Consider the following 25,193-nt stretch of genomic DNA (forward strand, 5'->3'; position numbering starts at 1 on the left):
TTTTCAGCCGTTCTCCAGTGCAGTTCGCACAGTGTGCGCGCGCAACTATTCAGCGTACGAGATTCCAAGCCGCGTACACGCACCTCGAAACTACATGTTCTGACTGGAACCAGCGAAACTGAAGTGTAAACAAATCCACTGGTTTCGAAAACGCTCACCGCGCAACGGCACGGTGGTTCTCAGCCACGAGTACCATTGATCTGCATGCAAAGTACACACAGCATCGGGCCGGGGGCGAGACTGTGGCGTGCGTTGGTGACACTTGACCTTGCATGGTCTTGTGCATGGTCTTGTGTCTGGTCTTGTGTCAGGTCTTGTGAAGGTCTTGACTCAACACTGGGCCTAATGGTAATGAAATTATTAAACAGTACTTTTCATTTATAACAATTTTGTTTAGATGCTCGTAGCCATTGGCATTGTCACAAATACAGTACTGATGTCATACACCAATATTTTCCTTACAAAATGTGAAACGTCATAAAGATTCAAATTGTGACGCGGACAGAAGGTTTTCTGTTTCACTTTGATTATCCTGACGCCCATTTTACGGCTGGTTCTGTTACGATTATCGTAAAACATATCAACTTTCAGTGGTAAGGCCAATGAGATTACCCTACTAATGGTTTAGTTGGCATTTGCAAACGTTTTAAAATTACGAGAGAGTTTGCTGCGCGCGTTCTGCATTAACAACCTAATTCATCAGTTTGGCGCCGAGTGCAAGTTCATTGTAGTCACCTCCAGTTCCTTCGCGGGCAGTAGGTAGCAAGATAAAAACTCCTTGAGGACGGACACTTCGAAGGCGTTACCGTTCCACTCACAATGGGGCACTGAGGAATCGCTCGTTCTGGGCAGTCGCTGTCTCGTGCGGACGAGCCCCCACACAAGGTAAGCTTGGAAATCCTCCTCAGCGTGTTTCCAGAATCAATGAAGCAATCTGGTCAGGACAAAACGGACAGAAACGAGATGAAAACGTGTTCTTCAACCGGCGGACGCTCACATCCCGATCGTTGCTGATGACTCAGCACAAAGAGAACAGTCACACGGTACAGTGACTAGCCAATGTCTGGGAGGATCCACTTTGAGGAAGATTATCTACGGAAAATAGAGAACCGCATCACTGATCGCTTAGAAAAAATGGATAGTGGCCTTGGGTGAGGGCACGTTTGCTGCACACCTTTGTTTCATAACTTAATCGATTTCCAAAGTAAAACAAAAGTAGAAGCCTATGATTAAAATCTATTTTCAAATGGTCTGTTGAGACCGTCTAGTCCCTTCTCAATTCGTTTTGCTCGATTGAAATAGGTTGAAGCAACACTAGTGCAGATTGCAGCCTTTTATCCAATACGATTTTACACGATGGTTCTACATCTTTTAATAAGTTTCTATTGTTTTCAGGATTCTGGGCTACATATCGTCTGGAGCATAAAATTGACATGCATGCGCCATCCTCAGACGACAATCAATTCTGTAAATACCATCAGCCTTTTATTTCCACGTGCAACGTCATAAAATGAGACATTGTGGCGCCATTTCTCTTGGACAAGAACTTTTCTGCCTCTTCCTCTCAGGCCCTTTTTATGACTGTGTGCAGCTGAAAAGACTTAAAAATAAACAGTCTACCTTTATGCTGGTTCACCAAAGGTAAAATGTTACCGATGGGGTATTTACCGTGGTGATACGTCTATGGAAATTGCATATCTAGTTCTTCTTCTCTGCAAAAACCGTGGTCCTGCATTGATGTTCAATTTACAAATATGCCATTTTAAATTGGCCAACACCAGGTAGGTATAGTGTAATATAGATTCTTTATAAATGTGCCCTTTTAAATTGGCCAACACCGGATAGGTATAGTGTAATATAGACTCGAAGGGTGCAACATTACCACCACAGTTTGTGCAGTGTAATAATTTAATATTATAAAGAACTCTTCCAAGTCAAGAAGAGCTTTCTCACTTTCAAATTATCTAGATTGCTATTATTGCATTGGCGATACAAATCGCTCAGAAAGTGCACGCCATTTATCACATTGGCTGGATTGTGATACATATGCATGTTATCGGGCTGATAGCAATACAACTAGGCTAGTTACAAAACCGCCTTGACATTAATGCTAGACCTGTAGCGTAAAGCGTATTGCGATTTTCTTTTAAAATAATAATGGCACTGGGAGCTGCGTGCTTTTGAAGTGAAAGCTTAACATCATACTTCCTCGAGTAATTATTGTTTGGACTTTTAACTGTATAAATTATGTCCTCAACCATACAGGCGCTTTACCAGAAAATGGCGAACGCATTTGCTTTGATAAGCTTCGCGTATTAACGGTGGATACCAGTAGTCAGGTCGGGAATGTGTGCTTTTGCTGTGTGATGATACCTTGCTACCTCATTCCGCGTAATAAAACAGACGTTTCGCATGTAAACATCAGGTGCACACATAAGTTTTGGCATTCCGTTTTTAAATAACCTCAATATTCTGCTGGCACGTGGGCCTGGCCGGTTCATATGTGACCTCGTCTTAAAGGCGGACGCGCCACGATGTGCAGGCTCCCATTGGACGATCGCTGAAGTTGCGCCTTAACTTGGTTTCATGTAAACGGCGATCAATGCATGTAACTCCATGTGCAGTGCACGGACAGTGGGCGTGATCGTAATAGAAAAGCGCTGGTATTATGCGTTGTGTGCCAAGAACGTCTATTCCTACAGATACTAATTCTATGGTTTACAGAAAATCAAGTTTCGAGGTTTTAGTGTTGCCCCTTTCTTAATAAAAAAATTATATCTGAAATGCAGACAGGTGAAATTTTGTTAACCCTAACGCTCCAAAATCCTCCGATTTCAATATGATTTCACACACACACCCTTGGGGGTTGATAATTAAGATAATTATGTATTTCTATGTTAAAACTTTGAGTTTAAAAGGATTCACATTTTAAGCTGACAACCTTTTTCCCTGCAGGAAGTCCTCGTGGATAATGTGCACTTAGGCACCATGTTCCATCCTAATGACCTCCTACCGTTTACATCCATATTTCAGAGGCAAAATTGCGCTACCGCTTTTTCATTCCATTATAAACGTAAGAATGACGTGAACCCTTGAGGCAACATGTTTATCAAATGAAAGATATGTATTTTTCTATCAATTTCCAGAAAACTTGAATTTGACCTTTCGATCCATTCTTATAACAACCTTCTTCCAAGCACCCGACAAACGTTGCTTTTTTTTGCTTACATGGGCGTGTGGAGTAAAAGTGGAGTTAGTTCCGAGATATTGAAAATATTAATAACAAGGAAATAAACAGCAGCGGCATTTAAGTCTCGAAACATCTTCAGTGACACCCTGGCGCTCGATTGATGTGTTCTGCGGTCTTGCATTGGTGACCTAACATAACGAAGATGGATGCATAGCGATCTAACATTTTGTTCCTGTCAATTGAAGTCCCTGTGGCGGTAAACTCCAGCCGTTGATAGAAAACTAAATGAGACGTTCGTGTCAACCGAATTAAGAAATGGATTGATGACTGCGGCGGGCTTGATTTTGAACGCGGGTTTTGTCGAAGAGTCTATGTCTGGGACCCTTATCTTGATAACGGCGTTTCATCAATTGTTCAAGAGATGAGGTCTGATTGTCCAACTCGTGTCGACAGATGCGGGTCATCTTTGATAAGGTGCTGAGATGAGATAGCAGGCCTTAGTCTCTTGGTATAACGCTCAGGAGGCATCTGTTATCAGACGCTGATCCAAATTGCCCTGTTAGCATGTCAGACACGGTCCCATCCCCTTATTTTGCCCTCACTCTTTGGGGAGCACTGTATTACAATCGTCGACTAGCGATCCCCAGCGAGCGGATATAGTTCCGATGTGCGTGGTATTAGGCATACGAGATCTCTGGCACCGTCCCGGGTAATTTCCGTCTCTGACACCGAATCAAGAGGGTCGCTGGGCGGACGAACAATTCTCGGAAGATCAAATGTCTAGTTTGTATTACAGCTTTCTAACTGAGGAAACGGAGAGGTTCTGCCATGCAGAAGGTGAATAATTGTAAGTTTAGTAGGATTATCCTAGTTTCAGCGAGAGTTTTGACTGTATGCGCGAGTCACACGCAGTTTTGGTTGATAAATCACGCGAAGGCCTTTAGTTCATTTCTGAGAAATTGCAGTGTGGAGACAGATACGGACATCGTGGTGACAGGGATTCGACCGGCGGCCAGGAATGCTCATACAGACCAGTTCGTCGATTTGGCCTTCATACGGTCGGCTAGCCTGAGCGCAGGGGCGTAAGTCCGTGCCACGGACTGGAATGGGGTTGGGGGATGGCCTATCAATGGCCGGCCATTGAAATTCGAAAGGCAGGGGGCAACACATAGCACTAGGGGTGCTGTTTTATTTTAGGGTAACTTGCAGACTACTATCGAATTAAGGGGTACAGACCAGTAAATAAGCTGCCATAGACAATAGTGATAAAAACCCTCACTTCAAAAATCAGGACCAAAAACACAAGTTTCTCAGGTGTTCAAGACGTATCAAATTTAAGCTCACTTCCTCATCTTTCATTTTCCTTTCAATTTTCAGTGGCTTAACCGATGAGTTTTTGAACATATTTCTCTCTAGAAATAAATCATCCCCAAAAGCAGTCATGAGGCCCATCGCCAATTGGAAAATTGATGCATAGGAGCCTACACTCCATTGCAAAATAGAACAATTTGGAGGGCCCCGTTTAGTCTGATATTTTCAGAAATACAAGCTGGCAGTCCTGCCGGTAGATTCCATCCTGTTTCTGAAAGTCCAAGTGCCACGAAATGCTCTAATGGAATTTGACAGCCTACAAATCGTGATTCGGTCCGCGCAGACAATTTTGGGCCCATTTACTGGCCTGCAGACTACTGTTGCTGGTTTGAGGGCCAAACATGTTTTGTCAGGGTGTTGAAGACCATCCACGAGATGTCGATGTCCTGAAGACTTGGGTAAGAAGTCTGCAACAAAGTGTTAGCAGAGTGCTACGTCAGCGGTGCCTGCGCCACAGGCATGTCGACAATGGGAATGAGTATGCCATTGCGTCTCGTACAGCAAGCATTGATGTCGGCGCAGAGGAACAACTCCTTTTCCACTTCTGTGCAGTTTTATAACAAGCGCCAAGGTAGATGGAATTTCATCAAAAATAACCGCCCAACGACTTTGACGAACACCCTTATAATGTAGTTACATTGTCAATGTGGTTATGGACTTTCAAGAGATGCATTGGAGAAACGTGACTGCGATACAAAAACAATCATTAAGTTTCAAATTTTCACAGAATTTGACATGGATGTCGAGGCTTTCACAATTTCAATCATCCTGCATTGTCCTTTATGAAACTCGTCGACTGAAGAGATTATTTTCCCGTTCGTGAGGCATTTTACCATGCCAGCATAACTGATTCTTGTTTTAAGAAATTTGCTTTGAGGAGAAGACAAGAAGAAATCTTTTTCTGTTTTGTTAGTTTTAGACTGCCTGGGTTTCTTCTTATCACAGGAAAAATAGTTTGAAAAACATGTTACATTACATCACAAAATAAAAGCAACACGTATTTGCGATCCGGAAGTTTTAGCTTGAGACATTTTGGGGTGCAGACCACCGTTTGACTAATTCAAGTGAGAATTTCTGACCAGCTCATTAGCATTAAAAGTGCCTGCCCCCACAGTATCTTTTGAAAAAGGAAATTGTTTGGCCCCCAAAATGGTGAGATTGTGTAAATCGTCGCCAGGATCAACTCCCTGGGTCTTTGAGCTTTCATATGAGGGTAGAAGGGCTGAAAACTAGGGTTGAAAAACGGTCCTAAGTGCCCGAGAAAGTTGAGGGTTGCCACTTGAAAAATGGCTGCAATCAGACTTCGGAAAAATCACTTTTTCGGGGGTGATTTTGTTTTGTGGGAATAATTAAAAATGTAATTGGTTAACCAACAAAAAATTGAAAAGAAATTGAAAGATAAGTGACCAGACAAGAATGTCATTTGTGTTTCAGAAATCTCAGGGATGTTGGCGTGCATGCTATTGGGCCCTGAACGGTGCTGATTTTACACTGTTTTCAATGGGGCTTGAATTAGTGGACTGGACCCTTTGGGTTACTTTCGACATCATGCGGTCGACGTTCGGATGGACGCTTATGGCTGACTCGCCACGCCTCTAAACTGCAAACGTAGCAGGTAAGCGGCCGTGTTTTCGAATTCTTGTGGAACCGTGCGACAAACTAACATTCAAACCATTGTAAATGTGTTATCTTGTCTAAATCGTCGCTATAGTTTTTTGCGTCTTAGAACAGGGAAATTACCAATAATTGCATAAATTGTAAATGGCGGCCACCTTAAGAATAAAATTCAACCTGGACTCTGAACAATATGTTTCTTGGCCTTACTATTAACAAATGAAGATGGCTGCCTGGCTTTGTTTCACCTGACAGCAGGCCATTGTAAAATCACCGCATTTTCACGCTGGACCATTTTTAATCAATCTGTAAAATTTTCATCATCTTTAGGTGTTGCTTCGTCTCGGAAATAATCCCCACTGAAATGCATTATGGTATCTCGTGCAAGTCTGAGTGAAGGAAACATGCTTTCTTTACTAAATCACTGTTGTTGCAGCTACGTGCGTACGTGTCGCGGGACGTCCAAAGTATTTTGAAATATTTAGGTGTTAAGGGGACCAGAAATTGTTCCTGACTCCCCCCCCTCCATGTCACCATAACGCGGGGAGGGCCCACCCTAGAACCATGCACTATTTTTCATGCCAGTATAAATTACTAAGCAACAAAATTTTAATAACCTAAAGGAGGCGGGGCGGACACAACCCCCTCCACTGACAATTTCTCCAATATTATCGTCACAGTGTAATTCTTCACGTGCCGAGTCTCGTAAGTTTTTTTGTAACATCTTGCGGTAGCCTGGACGCCAATATGTGAAATTCGTACACGCTGTTCTCACGCACAGCCTCTCTCTTCTGGGACAAGTCAGCCAAAAATATACCGTCAGTGCCGCAACGCCAAAAATAGAGTGGCCTTTTTCCCCACGCGGAAAAAATCATCACCACATCATTTCCCGGAGTTCGCGGTCATGCCTTAACCTGTACGACTGTTTAATGGTAGCCAATACATCACTCCAGTCCCCTTTCTAACTACATTTCATTATGCTGCTGTGGAAGTACATTTGTAGCCACGCCCCCAAAACCACCACGAGCAGCGAGGTGGATTTTTTTTTTACTACCAGGCCATTTCACGGTCATATGGGCGTCTTGAGGATACCAATCTTTCAAAAATTCTTACTCTGCAGTGGTTGGGGTCTGGCCAATGGGAGTCTACAGGCTTGTGGTGTATGCCTGGGGTGAAGACTGCATGAAAGTATTGCCAAATTGGCCAATTGAAAAAAATGTTATGACCATATTAGGTCATATGTGGATACTTTATTCACCGGGAGGTTGCCACCAGGTTGCACGTGGGCCTTGACGTGTGATGCTGTGAACCAACACCGGATCGATTTGAAACTTCAAAGTTGTTTTAATGAGAGTGTCCTTATATGCACGCTAAGCTTAATAAAAGATCAAGCACGTAACAGCCGAGTTTTTAGGGGGCCGGATCTCCCCATTTGTGAGACGGTCTGTAAAAGCCCGGCTCCTTCGGGATTAAAGTGTACCCGCAATGCATATTTCTTAGACGCAATTGTTTTGCAACTTTATAATTTTCTCCAATGTATGAAAACTCTTTTACATATGATTTTATATCTGTCCCTATACGGTAAACTGCACTGAGAAGTGCACTTTCTGAAACACTTAAAATTATCAATGCGATCCTGGACAACTGGGGGCGCCGTGGCTGTTACGTCATCCAGAAAAAAACACTGCATTGCACGGTTTTTTTTTTCTTTTAAATTGTAAACCCAAAATTTTCTCACTGAAAACATTTCTAAGAAAAGGAATGATGCTCATCTGTTGCTTGCACATAAACAATGAATCAGCACTGAGGAGAAAATTTAGCCCAGCAAAATCTACAAAAGTGCAGGACTTTTTGTGTGTACAGAGGTAACATATAGGCTTCCTTCCTGGGATGACACCACAATTTCGCTTATGAATATGGAGATTTAATTAGCATAAGACAAAAAACACGGTAAAACCCCCTTTGAAATGGTGAAACATAAGATGAAAATCAGGTTAATTGAGACACACAGGTGCATTTTGAAGGTTTGTATTAAAATAAAGTGATTGCAGCTACACAGTAAATTAAAGACGGTATGTGAATACATAATCTGAGGCCCCCTTTCTACAGTCCCACCGGGGAGCTGTAGACTCACAAAGGAATCACCTTGAATCAGCTGGAAATTAATATGACAATACTTACAATGTTTCAACACATCGTTATTCTGTCCTGCATGGAAGCAGCAGTCGAACAAGGAGCAGTTTCACCGACCAAAACGGCAGTAGTGTATTTCCAATGATGGATGTGACGGAGGGATGGAAGACTTCCGTGATGAACGGGGCCCACTTGTCATGAATCTTCGACAAGGATGAGTGACTGAGGTGTGCCGAGTGTCAAATTTTATAAGCTCTCGGGTAGTCAGGGAATTTTGTTTTAGTGCCTAACCCCATGATGACGAATTGAAAACGCCTTTTATAATAATACGACATAGGGCCACAAAAAGAGCGTCACGAGATGGGTTGCTAGGGGGCCGATCGACACGCCCGGTAAAAAGAGCTGCGTTGGAGTTTTGTAAACTTGGTATTATGTTCGAAAGTTCGCAAGACATCTAGACTTATAAGTTGAAATGTGAGAATACAAATAAATCGGTGAACCCCTACTTCACCAGTTATTCCTGCTCTTGTAAAAAAGGGCTCGATTCCAAATAAACCCCCGGCAAAAAGAGACGCGTTCGAGTCTTATTATAAACTTTCAAATCATATCGATCTCGCCCGTATGGCATCACTTGCTGACCCGGCACAATGACACCCGGTTCCCCATCTCGTTAATTATATGTACATGTACTTAAAAGGCCCATGTGATGAAGCCTATGCAATATGATGTTCAAGTTTTGTAGTGAAATGTCAAGGGCATTTTGGTGCCTCTTTGATAGACATTTATGAGCAAACTGTGTTGTCATCCTCGGCAGAAACTTGAACCTCGGTATCACAGGTGTTTCAGCACTAGAAACAATTGCCAGTATCTTTAATATTTTCTGTTCTTTTGTGATTTCTGAATGAAGGGTTGTCTTTCTGTAAAGACGTCAAAGCAACACCCCACCCCCATTTTCAGTGAAAGCATAGAAAATGTTGGAAGTTTTAAAAGTTTTTTATGGAAACAACAAAAAGAGCTGTAATTTTGTTTACATTTAAGAGTAGACAGTTGCATACATGTTCCCATGTGAAATGCACACCACAGACTCCTGAAAAAAACTGTGCTTCATAATTCCACATTTACGTGTATTTTTCATACCTTCTGTAATGTCACATTGTCAAAACTAGAATATTTTCAATCGAGTTTTCAGATCAAAGTAGGCATGTTGCCAAGACAATACATATGCAACAAAGCAACAAGGATACTTTTAATTGTCTCAGCGAAGTAGGAAAACTGTCTTTCAATCTACACATTCTGTTGGGTATTTGATTTGGATAGGAATTAGACTGAATCCTCCAGTCTAAAGTAACATGTGAAGTAACAGTGACTCAGTGATACCTTCCAAGCCTCCAAATTCCTCCCAAACGAGCTTAGTTTTGAAGGGCCTTGATGGGTTAGGATTATTTTCTTACCAATGTTAAAATTTTTAACCTGTTTCCAACTGATCTCTTCCTATTAAAGTAAAATACAACTAACTGAAAAAGCAATTTACAGTCAAGTGAAATTCCTTTCGAAGTTCTAAATGTATGCCCTTTAATACTTCATGGTTGTGTGGTCGTGGTGTGAGATGAATAATTTTCTGATACCCACAGAGTACTCTTTCAGTAATATTTTAATAGTTTGGCCAAACCATGCAGTCGTGGCAAAAGAGCACATATAGCCTTTAACCAGTTACACAATGCAGCATGTTCAACCAATGGTTTAAAAATCATCAGTGTGATCTCCTCTGAAAGATCTCTTCATTTTCAAGCAACTGCTATCTCTTCTCATGTCTCCTGGAGTTTTTGAGACCCTCCAATGGAGAATGCATGTCCCTGTGCTTACTCTTCTTCTTGTGCTTGCTACTCTGGCTTTTCTTCCTGCGTCTGTGGTGACCCCTCATCGAACTCGAACCATCATCTGAAGGTGTCCCCCCTCTCAGAGGACTTGTACTTCGCTTCCCACGCCTTTTCTCCTCATCACTAGCACTACCGTGATGGTTGTGCGGTCTCACTAAACCACTGGGCTTCAATTTGTTGTCCTCTTCTCTGACCAAACCTGGGTCGAGGCGTGACAGTCCCGAAATTCTTCCTGCAGGGTGGCCGTCACTCTCAGCTGTCGGTGCTTCCGAGGACATCACGTTGCGACTGGCCTTGTTCAAGATTCCACTCGGGGCTAATTGGGGGTTGTGACCCTCAGCAATATCTTGGAATTGCCTGGACTTGAATGTTCTCGAATCCTGCCAGTACTTCTTCCGGCGATGCCGAGAGTCGGTGTTGTCGCGTAATGTGCTCACAAGTGTATTGTGCAAGAACCTTTTGTTTGTGGTAGCTCTCCTCTTCTGCCTATAATTGAACACAAAATACATATGCTGGGTTATTTGTGAAACCAAGTGGACAACTGGTGGTCCTCGATGCATCCCTTTCGTTTTCTAAATGGGCTACTAGAATACGAGGATGTAAATGCGAGGTGACTGTTATTTTAACCAAAAGCTCTTGGTAGCGAACAAGGAATGAGCACGGAATGGGAACAGGTGAACCACTTCAGAAAACCACTCCATGGGATGCTTCAAAAGACTTGAAATTGGTGACGGGAAATGTGTGGTCAACTTAAGAACTGCTCTACAAAAGCACCAATTATATGCACGCTTTAAGTACAACATGTACAGTACATGTATGCCCCTTCCAGATGACTGCAACAAAAAATATCTCTCTCCTACAAAAAGTTGGAGAGATTTCTCTCTCAGTAAAGAAATGCAACTCATTACTCAAGCTTGAACAATGCAACCTGTTACTTTAAAAGGAATCCTAACTGCTGCTTTTAGCACACTAATATAATCACTGGCAGCATCATTTGTCTTGTCAGAAGATTTAGGAACACACATGCCCATCTATCACTTTCATTACCTTAAGTGACATGTTAATTATCCGCCACTCTGTTGCCATGACAATTTGAAAATTATTCCAGTGTATTGTTATTCGCCGGTGTAAAGATTTCAAAGTGTAACTATTAGTATTACCATGGTGTTTTATATATATGAGCCATTTTGTTAATTATGCTGATTTTCTGTTTTGGTTTTATTTGTGCCAAAACACGGCTACATTTTCTTCATGTGCAGAACACTTATGATCCAAATCTTGAGGTCAATAAATTTAACTGTTTTAAACCTCTCCACATCTTCTACCAACTCAAATACTGAAGAGGTCTGCTTCAAATGTACCTGTATATCATCTAAAACAAATATCATTTCAAACAAGCATTCAAATGAGCTGCTGGCTCTATTGTAACCAACCAATGAAACCGTTTTTTACAATTTAGAATCAAATTTTCAGTTGTTTACCACAAGACTGTCACAATTCTCTCTGCGGTCTCCCTAATCCTTTGAAAATGTTTCAGCATGATGATACCGTAGACTAACAAGAGACCAGCATCTAAGGTTATCTGCGTGATGCCCTTCAAGAGGATGCACCACAATCATGAAAAAGAGAATAAAGTCAAGGAAAGCAGATAACAGGATATGAAGACTGAGTGAAATTGAACACGTCAGGAGGAGTCAGTGGGAATGTACCCACCGTGATGGCAGCAGTCAGAATTTACAAATGGCTAAACTGTAATTTGAAGAGGACAAGGCAATGGTAGAGAGATCGATGAAGTCAGTGAAAATTACTGGAGTACATGTACATACATGTTCTGTGCCAAACCAAATGCTGTAATGCACATACATTTGGATGATGAGACAGATGGCACGGACCAAAAAGGGTCATCTATCAACTACATGTACTAGTATAGAGGTTGGCTGCAGCAAGTAATGTGTGCCTTTACATCAAGGGAACAACCGACGGTAGGTTAAATGGCATGGATGTCAATATAAAGCTTCAGGTTTCTTACAAAATGTAAAAGAAATGAACGGCAATGCAGCCCTTTTCCATGTATTATGTAACAGAACCAAGGGTTTGTATGTACGTATGTCTCAGAGTGTCACATGATTTGGGGGGGGAGGGACCCATAAAGATCCTCTGAACCCCCTATTGCCCCTACTTCTTTAAATTATGAAGACAATCTGCATGAGCAACCTGCACTGAGTCAATTACATGAACCAGTTGTGGTTTGTTATTCTTACAGCAGTGAAAATGAAAAATCAACGAAACAATGCACGACAGATAAATGCATCTCCTGTGGGCATGAATGTGCAACAGATACTGTAGGCATCCACTGAAACATTTCCAAGTAGCTATCACAAACACATCCTGATGTAATAAACATGGGCATGTTGGATAGTCAAACAGATATCTAGATTAAGCTATATACATGTATTCCATGACTCATTTGTGTATGCAATCATACAGTTGACACTCTTCCCACTGTTCACAAAGAGACTCCTACCAGCACCAGTGTGTGAATGTAGGTTCCTACAGGTCTTAAAAGCCATTACAATCGTCACACTGTCCACAAAGAAACTCCTACCAGCACCAGTGTGTGCATGTAAGTTCCTACAGGTCTTAAAAGCCATTACAATCGTCACACTGTCCACAAAGAAACTCCTACCAGCACCAGTGTGTGAATGTAGGTTCCTATAGGTCTTAAAAGCAATGTCATTCTGCATTCTTCATCAATACCCTATCCTCAATCCCCCCCCCTCCAAAAAACTCTAAAAGTTCACACAAACCCCTTCCAAGAGAACCCAACCTAAGTCATAACTTTAAATCAACTGAAACATACCATTAAAAAATCACCTAGACCTAGAGACACCCCACTTGTCCAAAAACTTATAACAGGAAAGGGAAACAGGATAACGTGAAACTAAACTGTATGAGACTAACCTTCAAAGCAAATCAAAATGTACACTGCGTGTATAATGCTGTTTGGGGCAGTTTTCCTTCATAACAGAAAGTGTCTACAAAAAATGTACGTTAACTTCTGGCTTGGATATAAGGTGACTGCACTAGCAGTTTATTAACCCTTTCTGGTAGCTGACCAGATAATAAGAATGATAATACTGTATGCACACCCACACAGCAAATATTATGAAAGAAAAGAAGTCAAATACATACATACAAATCACATTCAAAGGCAATTTCAAAATTCTTGCTTTCAAAAGATTAAAGTTTACCCATGAATTTCCCAAAGGGGATCAGCCAAGCCCAAGAAAGGCTGAAAAACAAGCTTGAAAACATGAGGGGAAAAAAAGGGAAGGACAAGGGAAAGAACAAAATCTACTTCTTCTGGAGGATTCAGTGTTCATTGCTTTGTGGTTGGACAGCCTGGAGTAGACAGTCTTTGTTCATTCGAGGCCAGAGAGGCGATCAAGAACAAACACAAACGCCTTGGTTCTCCGGGCATCATTTTCCCATGAACAATGTCACTGTCTACATGTACTGACGTACTCCAACGCATGTAGATATGCAATTTATCATTTTATCATCGGCCGGAGAAGACCGAGACTCAAGTTTTTCCTTTAGGGGTAATTATTTCTATCTTTATTTAATTAAATTAAAGACCAAACCTCTAAATCAGCCAAGGACTCTTGTCAACAGCCCCCAGCTTTCTTCTATTTGCCCAGATTAAGACTCCTGCACTGCAAGATTGTTCTTCTTTCATTACAGTTTGGATTCCGTTCTTGGCATTTAGTACATGTACTTGTTGCAGATTCCTGGTACCGGAAGCTGTTAGTTGTGGGTGATTAAATCACCCCCCAAATATTTTTTTTACCCAAAACTGTTAACTCTGCAATAAAAAGAGCTCCTCAGAAGCTGTCTCATTACACATTGTGGCATTAAAGAACACATAACACTCTTTCCAAGCTCACAACTTTTGCTTTGCTCTTTACAAAGGTTATTGAAAAGCAATATACACATACATGTACGTAAAGAGCTTTCCTAGAGCTTGCTTGGGTGGGAATCGAACCCTCTACCTCCAGTGCAGGTGTATGTGCTAGTACACCACAAGATGATATAAAAATTGTTTTCACCCTGTGAGATGATGATACATGTATAAAAACATTTTTTTTTAAGTTACACAAACTATGTTACACAAACATCTGGTCCTGATTTCAAAATTGCAGGCACAGAGCGAATAGCACATTTACAATGTGCGGAAAATATACACAAATGCCTAGGCACTTAGGTACAGAGGGACTCAGGTCTGTGGTTATTTACACCTCTGGAGAAGCTTTTAAGTGTGAGATGGCATGAGGGTGCGATCCTATCTCCAATCAGAAGCACTCCATGTGGAAATAATTGGTGCCTAGTGGCTTACTGCAAAGCCACTGAATTTGTAGCAGACACTGAAATCAACTCTTCCACTCATTTGCTAAAACCACAAGAAAACTAAACATCCACAAAGTGCACATGGTAATTTTGGCCATCAAAAACAAACATTTTTATACACTTTCCATGGCCCCATTCTAATAGCTGCAACAGTTGTTTATTTTCTTGAGTGGATAAAAATGATCACTTGTTACTCAGACAGCTCAAGATCATGGATTACACCCAAAGGTCTTGATGCACAAAAACCACTTGGCCTCATGCTTTTATGCACTACTGAAAGGACATACCAGTATCAGAGCAAGGGTTAGGATTTTATCATCCCCTTTCATAACAAACTATGATGACATAAATCCGTGCGCAGCGCAGCATGACCAGGAGAAGGCCAAGAGGGTGCTTATTTTGGAGAGGGCCTGGGTATTTTCTGACATGGATTGGAAGAGTTTCCTTCAATCCTTATAGTTTTCTTCAAATGATGATACAGATTGCACAGCTAGTACATACCATCCATAAGTCCCCATTGTTTGTGCTCTCTCTTTGGCTCTCTTGGCTTCATTCATAAGTTCCTCCACAGCAAGCCTGGAAAGCAAGTTGAAAGAAATGAACAAGTATGAACCAAACTGGAAGAAATTAAAGAACAAAATGCATCAGTCATGTTTCTTAAAATGGTTGATTCTTATTAAAATGTATAAATCCGTGAAGTCCACTGTGTTGCCACAAGGACTGACATACATGTACACGTACCTCTGACATGGCAAATGGCACAGAATGTGCATTTTCAGTTTTCAGCTGAATGTGCACAAAACTTGATGATAATCAATGGGCAGAGACAAAAGTGGGTTCAATTTCATGGCAGTTGCTTGTCATACATGTACATGTGCATGTAAGTGCAGAAACTTCCTAACAGTGGCCTGATAACTATGTACGCATCTAAACTGCATCGGTTTGCACAGGAAATCCTGTTCCAAAAGTTGGTACAGGTGCATGCAAAATGTATTATGGGGGCCACGAAGTGAGGAACTGTTACCTACAGGTGTGGGAATGCTTTTGTTAACTCAGAATTTGATAATCCAAGTGGAAACATTTCATTTTGACCACCGAGATTGATATTACATGCCTACATGTCTATAAGACCACAAGGAGAAGCTACACAGGTGAAGCAGAACCACACCTGTGCACTGGCCTTCCCACACACCCTCCACTCATGCTCCTTTAGCTTTGACCAACAAGATTGTCACAATGAAGGTGTGCCCCAAATTGAGTACAGTATGTGTGTGGCATGCATGTGAGAGAGGTAGCACCTCAGTGATGTCTTTTGATTTTCAGAACAAGACTAGACTAGAAATGGAACCAAGACTACGTCTACATACATGCATCACAGGGCACATAATAGCACAGACATACATGTAGTCTTGTCATTTTGAAAGCTGAAAGGGGACGCAAAAGAAAGCCAAGGACATTCTAATCCATTTTTCTTTACAAGATTAACGCACTGGGACATGAAGGGCAGATCCAGGTTGGATCCAAGACGGAGGGGGGCTTTGCTGGCAAGAGGAGGATTTAACAGGTGTCTGTTATTGTTTTTGTCTCCATTGTCCTATCTTTGGCAGCCCACAGGCATAAGGGTTTTCAATCTCTCAAAACCTTCATCTGCCTCTGGATATTACATGGCTGTCCCAGAAGACGAACTCAATGTCCTTTCTGAAGTAGTAAAAAAGGAGGGTAAAAATCCATAATGCAAATATCAGGTACATTTGCTTTCACTTCTGCAGATGTTGTGGCCCTGCGAGTGTTATTCTTAGATTTGTAATTCATGCCAAGTCTGGTCAATATGATAGTTATCTGATCCCTTGTCTCTGGATGTAAAAATCCATTTTTTTGAGAAATTTGTTTTTCTGACAAGACAGGGACAAATCAATTCCTTACTTCCTTAACTACATGTAGGTGTCTATTTTACAATCCAATATGAACATGTTTTCAGAAGGGTGAGCGAAAAGTTTATCAGCAAGTTGAAAAGTGACACACAGGGGGTTTTTTTGGACAAGAGTGGACAGACACAGAGGTGCTAAATTAGTTGGCACAGTCCAAAAAGCCGGGCCCTGGGAAGAGTGCAACAGTACAAGTATTGCTAAATGTACATGTGCGCATGCACTTCATTTGTAGTCGTTTGGAACGTGTTTGGAACTCCCTAAAAGACCAAAACATATTCAATAGTACTGAAAAGGGAAAAAGAAATGATAAAAGCTTTCTTTATACACGTTGTTTTGATGTTACATTAAGGGGTATAGATATAAGATGTTCATCTGTATCACAGTGCTCCCCTGTGTCATTTGGTGACCCGGGCTCCGGTTGAATCTCCATGACAAGGCAATTTTTTGATTGAAGTCTTTCCCCACCCCTCAGTCCTGGACACACATTTATGCCACAGCATCACTGCATCGGTATTGTATTTCTGTGACCTTTCCTTTCATCTTAACACTGGTGTACAGATTTGCTCTGCTGGACCAACCAATGCAGAGGCCCCGTGCGTGCGTCTCTGATACTCTATCCCAAGATGGATCAATATGCTCCGGGGGCTCTGAACCAGCTGTCACCAGATATCCACAATCTCCCCCAGTCAAACAGCCCCTAATACAGCAAGCTCTGCAGGTAAGCCCACCTTAATCTCATGGATACGTCTGATCCATTTGCCTCCATCAAAACAGCAAGTAAAAGTTGTCATGTGTTCCTAAAAGGATTGGTGGTGCATTCAGGCTCAACTAAGGGCCTAGCCTAAATGATTTTTAGCTGCAGCTGCCAGTACACAAACATGTATGTGCACTGGTGCCGTATTGGTCACACAGCTTCAATCCCCCTGTATTTCCACGGTCGGATTCAAGGCACTGTAATCTATGGAGTACTTTCTACATACATTTACTTTGCACAGTACGGAAAGGTATAATGTACTATACATTAGGTTGAATATTTACAATGAACAGCTTCAGTGGAAGCACCATAAGGCATGCAATTCTATAATGTCTGATTTATAGCATGATTGGATATTTAAAACTCAAATTAATGTCTAATTATCATTACTGGATATTTAAAATCAAATTACCATGTGTTTATCACAACTGGATATTTACAAATCAAATTGTAGTGAGCATCTAGTCACTTTTTTTAAGGTTTCAGGAGTTTTGAACAATCTCAGGCCATGTCCGAAATGGGTTTTCAGAGCTACAGCTAGGTCTATTGTCTGCATGTCTCCACGCATTTAGAATGGAGCGAAGACCTAGATCTAGCTCTACACAAGAGATTCGGATGCAGCCTCAGATAAGATTTTGCATAACTGCTTGGACTTTCATTTTAATGTTTTGAACATTAACGCCTGCAGGCCGGAATCAGCCCCAAATTTGTTTGCACACTTCAACACACAGTGCACAAAACAACAGCAAACAATGACAGAGAGACCTTTTTGTTCTAATGACAATATCTACTTTTTTTCAGTACATTAACACACTTACAAAAGCGTCCAAAGACTATTTGACAAATCCTTCTGCCTCTATTCACAACCAAATGGAGCAAGATTGTACACCTTCATATAACATGGCTGTTCTCAAAGTTAAATTTTGTTTGTTGGTTATTTGACAAATTGTTCACCTGTGGCAGAATGATCGGGAACTGTAACATGAGTGGCACCAATGCTGAATTGCCCAGAATGGCTTCCAGGATTAATTGGAAACGGCATTTCAGCTGGCTAATGCAGCTTGCTGAAATTAAAGTACACATTTATATGCACAAAGGTTTTCAGCAAGTGTACATGTAAGTCAAGCCCCAAGTATATGCTAATCCTCTTGGGAATCCTACCTTTCCAGTTCATCTTCTTCTCCACTTGCTCTACTACAAGAGTCTGGTTGCGCGGAATCGGACACTACGGCCATGGTCACTTAATGCGATGTGTCCTTTCTCCTGGAAGGCTGGAGTGGTCTTCAGAATGCGAATCCAAGGATCTGTCAAGGTAAAAGGGAGGGGGGGTTTGAGCAGAGATGTGGGAGTGAGGTTTGTTTGTTACCAAGCGTCGCACTTTATTATCCATGGTGTGGATACTGCATGGCTTTCCAGCTTGCTTTTGTACACATTGCGACAGAAAGTTAATAACTTTCCGCCTAAAGCTGTTGGGCATTGCTAAGTGTTAACTGAGACGAGATCAGCTACATGTACACAAGCATCCAGCAACTTGACACGCACATACAGGCGAGTTCAACGGACAAATTAGCTGAGAGGGGGTAGGACCTCGATCTCACTTCATCCTCCAGCTACAAGTACATGTACGTGGACATGGACACGTGCTTATGTCACTACCATGAGTCCACAACTGCATTCGAGTTGAAAGATGTAAGGGACTTATTACCCGAATTGCTTTCAGCCAAATATTAACAAGTGCTGACTCTGATGTGGATACTGAATAGGTTCACACACTGAATGCTGCAAGGGTGTTGAAAGAGCGTTCAGCACAACCAGCGAGGGAGGTAAAAGGAAGGATTAAGCAGGTGATAGAAACTTTGATTTATATCATTGCACATTATGTACATACATGTATATGTACAGGCAAATCAATTTTTTTTTAAATGAGAAGATTCTAGAACATACAAAAATTATCCAAACAATCAAATGAATGAAACATGAATAGATACAATCATAGTGATCTCATTTTAAAACAATGATGACCGACATGCAGGAGGCGACAGTCCTTCTTTGAAACTTGACGCATGGTTGTTCCGGGGTAGTGAAAATTACAATTTCCAAAATACACAGCTCTCACAATCCCACAAAGTGGAAGTTTCTCACCTACTGACAATAAGGACCAGGAAATTTAAAGCAACACTTGCTTTAATGTTACACCGAAAGTCTCTGAATGAATGTACACATAAGACAACTAGAGTTGAAAACTCAAATGATTCAAATGCGTAAATTACGGAACATATTAAATCATTTTAGCCCCACAATACATGTACATGTCTGTCCATGTACTTTGGTCAGATAGAGAGAATTTTCACTCCCTGGACAAAAGAAAGTGTACATATGTATACACATATCTGACCGTGGCTTTTCCATTGCACTTTTAACATTAATTAGCAAGAAAAATTTTTAGCACAGCACAAATAATAGGTTGGTTTCCATTTGACAGTTCAGCAAATACCTGGATCTCCTTTCCACAGCATTCCTTCCCCCCTCCCACATGCATCTGTACATGTCTCCAATCGTACTTAAGGATCTGTATAAAACCATGAATATCAGAGTGCTTATTGGTGTGTCTGACAGCATGGCTTAGCACATGAAAACATAGTGTACTAGCCTTAGGATAGCACTAAATGTAAATGAAGTACATGGAAGCAACATCCAAACCTGAAATTAGATCACTGAGCTATAAGACATTTTGTAGCTCCAGATCAGATTAACAGTCCCATGGGCTGGTATCCAAGTTGCATACATGAATTTGCCTTTCAGTAGCTCAATGTATTTTGCAACAACAAGTACAGGTACATTGTAGGCGACAATAAGCCTTCTCCATGGCTGGTTAGTGTACACAGGTTGGCATGATTTCAGCCAAGATGCCATGATGTCTATCTATAACATGTAGGCGTCAAAATTTGGCGGAATCAACCCTATTATATGGCAGGGAAGGGGGGGTTCATTCCACAAAACTGTCTTTTGACAAAAGTGCCATATTTCCCTCAGGCGTTTCCTTGAGCAAATCTACAGACACCAAAAGCTCTTACACTTGAATCTAAATCTGGACAAACGTTTACTCACAAGTTTGTGGAAAAGATAGTGAAATGGAGGATTCAAGACTGTGCTATCAGTAACTAGTGTTACAAGTAGAGAGAGGTGGTGCACAAGTTTTGTCATCCTCACCTGTGTCAGGGGAATGATATTAGATTTAAACCTCTAGAATATGGCAGGATTTTGTGGGAGGGAGGGGATAATTTTCTGGGTGCCCTCTTATCAAAATTTGCTGTTGATGACATTTAAAATAAACTACTGTTGGCTTCATCTATACTCTGTACTAACAGAGTCTATGCACAGGCCTACCGTATACTGCTCGTCAGTGATGGATAAAAATGAAGCGCTCACTTTGTTGTTTGGAGAGGGATTGTCCCAAACACTTGTCACATCTTTTAATTCTGTGTGACATGCTTACAAGTGACTTACAGTTACTTCTATTAATTACAGTAATGCTTGTTGTTGCATATTAGCCTATGTTAGGCATATGTGTCGGTCATCATGTCAGATGATACATGTATCTCTTCAGGCAAGCATGAAATTAGTTATATAAAGTGCATGCAAATGGGTCATCATCATCTCTGCTAAGTGCCTTAGGAGCACTTATAGACAAATCCGACCACCGAAATTAGAAGCCATTACTACGGGGCAATCCTGTTGGCACGCAGGCGGGGTGCCTGCGTGTGAAATTCCTCCGTGACCAATTGGCAGTAGTCCATTGCTGAAGTGCGCATGCATGCGTGCTCAGGTTGAGACAGCTACGTGAGTATAAATGGCCCCTTGGAATGGCATGTTGTCGGATTTGTCTATAGCATCCAAATTATCGTACTGATTACTGGTACCGGTACATTCCCTGCCACAAGAGTGCAAACAAGTGAATACATGTACTTTAAAGGTACAGTCCATCATAAAGAGTTTACTGAGCTGAAACTTCATCAAGTTCGGTCTTGGGCACACTTCTTTAGATTTGACTCATTTTTTTTGCCTCAAATATAATACACACACATGACAAATAACAGACTGTACCTTGACTGAGGGCAGAACACAGGCAGAAAAAGGGATCTTTCCCCGGGGGGAAAAATTCTTAACATGGACATTACTAATTTTTCCCTAGAGAGACATACATATATCAGCCATCAGAAAGTGATGTATTCCCTAAAAATCAAATTTGGCAGAAAAACACTTAAGCATTTACTGACAAAACACAATTCTTTTCATGCGGTTCTCATAAGGCTTGTGCACAGGGTGTCAAGTGATGTCCAGGGCCTAATTTCATTGTGCTGTTTGACAGTAACAGCAGAAAAGTGTGGCCTACTTTAGCAGAATGGTTGTGGGCACATAGAGATTTCCATTGTTTTGTCACTGCATTAAGCAGATTTTTCCTTCAAGGTAATACTAAATGTGCGCTGTGCTGTGCTGTGCTTACTACTTATGGTCTTAAAGAGCACCTCTGCGGAAAATATATTTTCTCTGATTTTATCTGTTCAAATAAATATGCAAGCATCCAAATTGTGTCATGTGTCTTTAGAGCTCAACTATAACAAGCTAAAAAGGGCTTTTTTCTGTTCATGCCAAGATGCGAATTCTGAATGTAGATTGCATCATTCGGAGAAAACGAGGGGAACCCTTGCCCTGTGTTCGTAGTGCAACTAGTGGATTAACCCTTGTGCATGCCAAACAATTGTGGCTAAGCAATGGCTATCTAATAAACCTTTTCAACGTTTGCAATGCATTATGGGTGTGGATGACAAACAAGCAATGCATTTTATGCACAACCCTATGGGGGAAGTGAACCAGTCAAAAATCAAGTTTACAGTTTTCTACTAAAATATCTTTTATGTATCTGCTCATCAACTCACAGATACATGCATATTAAATTATTATCTAATTATACATGTACAAGAAACATTTTCGAATACCTTTTCATATATTTGTAAGAACAAATCATCCTTAATTGCCTCTTTTAAGGGCACAAGTCACTCTACTGGCTGAAAATGAACGTGACTGGTCAAAGCAGGATGAATGAGCTGCAAGTCGTAATTTTGATTGGACAATACAAGAACATTAATATTCACAAATTAGTCAAAGCACGGTCCGAATTTTCCTTCTTTGTCAAGCTTTAAACTTCGAAGATTGTGAATATCTTCGTCCCAATTTAATAATGCAACACTTTATCTGAAGGGGATGGCTTGAATTGAAGTATGAAATAAAATGGAAACAGATTAATGTTTTGCAGGTACACTTCTCCCATAGGTTGTGCATAAAACGCATTGCATACATGCATGTATGTCATCCAAACCCACAATGCATTCAATATTTTCCTCATTTATTTGAGTTTTTAGGACATTTTATGACTTTTTGATGGCTCATAAACCACTGCAAGGGAATATTAATTATGTCCGTATATGGAAATCTAATTTTAGGCAAAATATTAAAGATTAACCACTCTGAAAAATTCTTACCCTGAGCGAACCGGTGGGTGATTGTTTACATGAGGATTTTTAATGTAGCGCCCTCAATATTCACTGTAGGTACATGTAACCTGTATTTTGATGTCGCCGTTAGAGGGGGATAGTATGTTTGTGACATGTTGACGGCTAGGCTTTGATGTGGTTCCAACATACCGAAGTCTTTTTGCATGTGTTAACTTCTTAATCTTTTAATCAAACTATTAACAGTAATAGCAGTTTGATTAAGCTAAAATACATGAATGCATAGTAAGTGAACCTTTATTTAATTAAGAATTAATATTGATTGAAATAATTTGGAAATATATAAAGTATTACCATTCTCATCAAGAATTAAAGGAAATAATTGGAATAAGTGGAAATAAATAAGTGAACCTTTATTTAATTAAGAATTAAGATTGATTGAAATAATTTGGAAATATATAAAGTATTACCATTCTCATCAAGAATTAAAGGAAATAATTACCTCCCCATCAAATCATACCGTTCTCCCCCCCCCCGCGCGCGTTGGGGGGAACCCTTCGAACGCAGTACTGAAGAACAATCATCCTTTAAAAAAAACCAACAATCCTGAAAAACAATCGAAACCCCGTGATACTGAGAAACATCAATTAAATGCACGTTAGAGTCCGGGTACAGACAGAACAGCATTGTACTAACTGGCTGGTGATATAATGTATAGTGTCATTTAACCCGATAAAACAATGTGCAGACTTAATTAATAAGTCAAAAAAAGACTCTACAATTTGACAAGCTTAGCTTCGCGTCATCAGTAACGTGGAAAGAGTACATCACACACCTTTAAAAATGGATCTCCCTCAAGTCGCGTCCAATCTATAGGGGATGCGACAGTAAAATTCCTTCCCAGGATGGAAATCTAATCCGAAACATATGATATACTCAGACTGACCCATAATGAGTTTTGCTCTGTCATTTTCCAGGTCAAAAAGAACACGTTCTCCACTCTTCAGGTCAAAAGGAACATTTCCCACACCATTTCGGCGAATTAAGTGTAGGTTTTGGCCGTGAAAACGAAAAGGACACAGTAAATTCATATCGAGCAGTTTTTAAAGTGTCCTATAGTCCTACTCAAATAAACGGAGAGAATTATTACTTGATTTGTGACCTTCAAGCCTTCTAGTTTGATGATCTGAACAGATAAGACGAACCTATATAATCCCACCAGTGTGTACTGTTTGTTTAATCGTGCGATGAAAACTGAGTCATGCTTAGATAGCAACAACAGAAACTCTACCTTTTTATAATGCATGTTTATTACAGAGGATCACGGGGACGAGGTGGAACGAATTTCCCTTCCCCAGTTCCGCTTCGCATGCTGTTTTTAATACGTTTTCCATGTCACGCAGATGGCGTGTGCAATCTTGCCTTTTTTTTGTTTTATAAACGGGCACTTTTTGAGCCCCTTCACCTTGAAGCTTGATTGGCCCTACAGTTTATTCGTACGCTGCTGAAAATCTGTAGATATTTTTCGTGGAAATAAATTTGGAATAAGACAGAAGGACTTACCATTGTATATAGGACTCTGTTTTTTTGCTTGTTCAAAAATATGATTTTAGTTTCATTGTGCACAGTGCAAGAAGACTGATGCATTTTGTAAATTCGTTTATACTGTACGAACTGTGAGAAAGATGCACCGATATCTTTTACTATTAAAGTAACTTGGCACGGGGTGATTTTCTCGTGTACTGTCTCAGTAGTTTATCTTCTTACGGGTGCAAGTCTCAAGAAATACAGATGTATGAACTGAAAGTGGTTTTTGGTTTCTTTTCATAGCACTTCTGGATAGGTACGTGAAGCGGCAGCTGTGATTTGAAGCAAATCTTAATCTTGTGATTTATTATTTTTTAGTTGATCAGAAATATTGCCACTGTCATAGTGGAACAGATATTTTTGTGTTCTTTAACTTCAGTGTAACTTTTGTTTGTGTTTGATATGATCTGTTTGTATACAGATCTTGCATGATTCATTCACGTCTTAACACTGTGATAAAGGATCCGTCTGGAAGTGATAAAGTCTTAATGTTCAATGTTTGCTTGCGAAGCGTGAGCCAGCAAAAACACCTACATGTGGTTATTTGGGGGGGGGAGACAGGTGGCAAGAGTATTATTGGGTCGCTATTATTTCTGTTAAAATGCCTGTAAATTGCCCCGATTTCTGTATGTTCCAACCCTTAATATAAACGGCATTCGTCTTGTTTACCGTGCTCACTATTTTGTAAAGCCACTTCAACTTTAATTGCGTCTTTAACCGGTTTGTTATGAATACATTTGTAAAGTATAATTATGTGAAATATTTTCATTAGATTTTGTATCCACAAAGAATAAATGCCAAACTTCACCGGATTAAAAATGT

At 40.7% G+C, this 25,193-nt stretch overlaps 2 protein-coding genes and 2 long non-coding RNA genes across 4 annotated transcripts in view; 3 read left to right on the forward strand and 1 right to left on the reverse strand.

Moving 5' to 3' along the window:
- LOC147800044 (uncharacterized) lies at positions 1-17,232 on the forward strand. Its single transcript, XR_015424285.1, has 3 exons — positions 1-348; positions 5,996-6,176; positions 17,079-17,232. It is a non-coding gene; the product is annotated as an uncharacterized LOC147800044 (long non-coding RNA).
- Positions 362-3,320, forward strand: LOC147800045 (uncharacterized). The gene is made up of 2 exons (XR_015424284.1): positions 362-1,151; positions 1,396-3,320. It is a non-coding gene; the product is annotated as an uncharacterized LOC147800045 (long non-coding RNA).
- LOC110984063 (uncharacterized) lies at positions 9,407-18,575 on the reverse strand. The gene is made up of 3 exons (XM_087132784.1): positions 18,436-18,575; positions 15,094-15,168; positions 9,407-10,671 (listed from the first exon to the last, which is right to left on the reverse strand). The coding sequence occupies exons 1-3, from the start codon at positions 18,507-18,509 to the stop codon at positions 10,104-10,106; spliced, it is 717 nt and encodes a 238-aa protein (XP_086988910.1). The 5' UTR covers positions 18,510-18,575; the 3' UTR covers positions 9,407-10,103.
- LOC110984061 (uncharacterized) overlaps positions 18,485-25,193 on the forward strand; it is a 19,376-nt gene continuing 12,667 nt past the window's right edge. Inside the window, exon 1 of the mRNA XM_087132783.1 lies at positions 18,485-18,586. The gene's annotated coding sequence lies outside the window, so the exon portion shown is untranslated. The remainder of the gene's footprint in view (positions 18,587-25,193) is intronic.

This window comes from Acanthaster planci, linkage group LG02 (genome assembly GCF_054643075.1).
Source record: "Acanthaster planci isolate LZ-2023a linkage group LG02, COTS_SCS, whole genome shotgun sequence".
In the NCBI taxonomy this organism is placed as follows: Eukaryota; Metazoa; Echinodermata; class Asteroidea; order Valvatida; family Acanthasteridae; genus Acanthaster; species Acanthaster planci.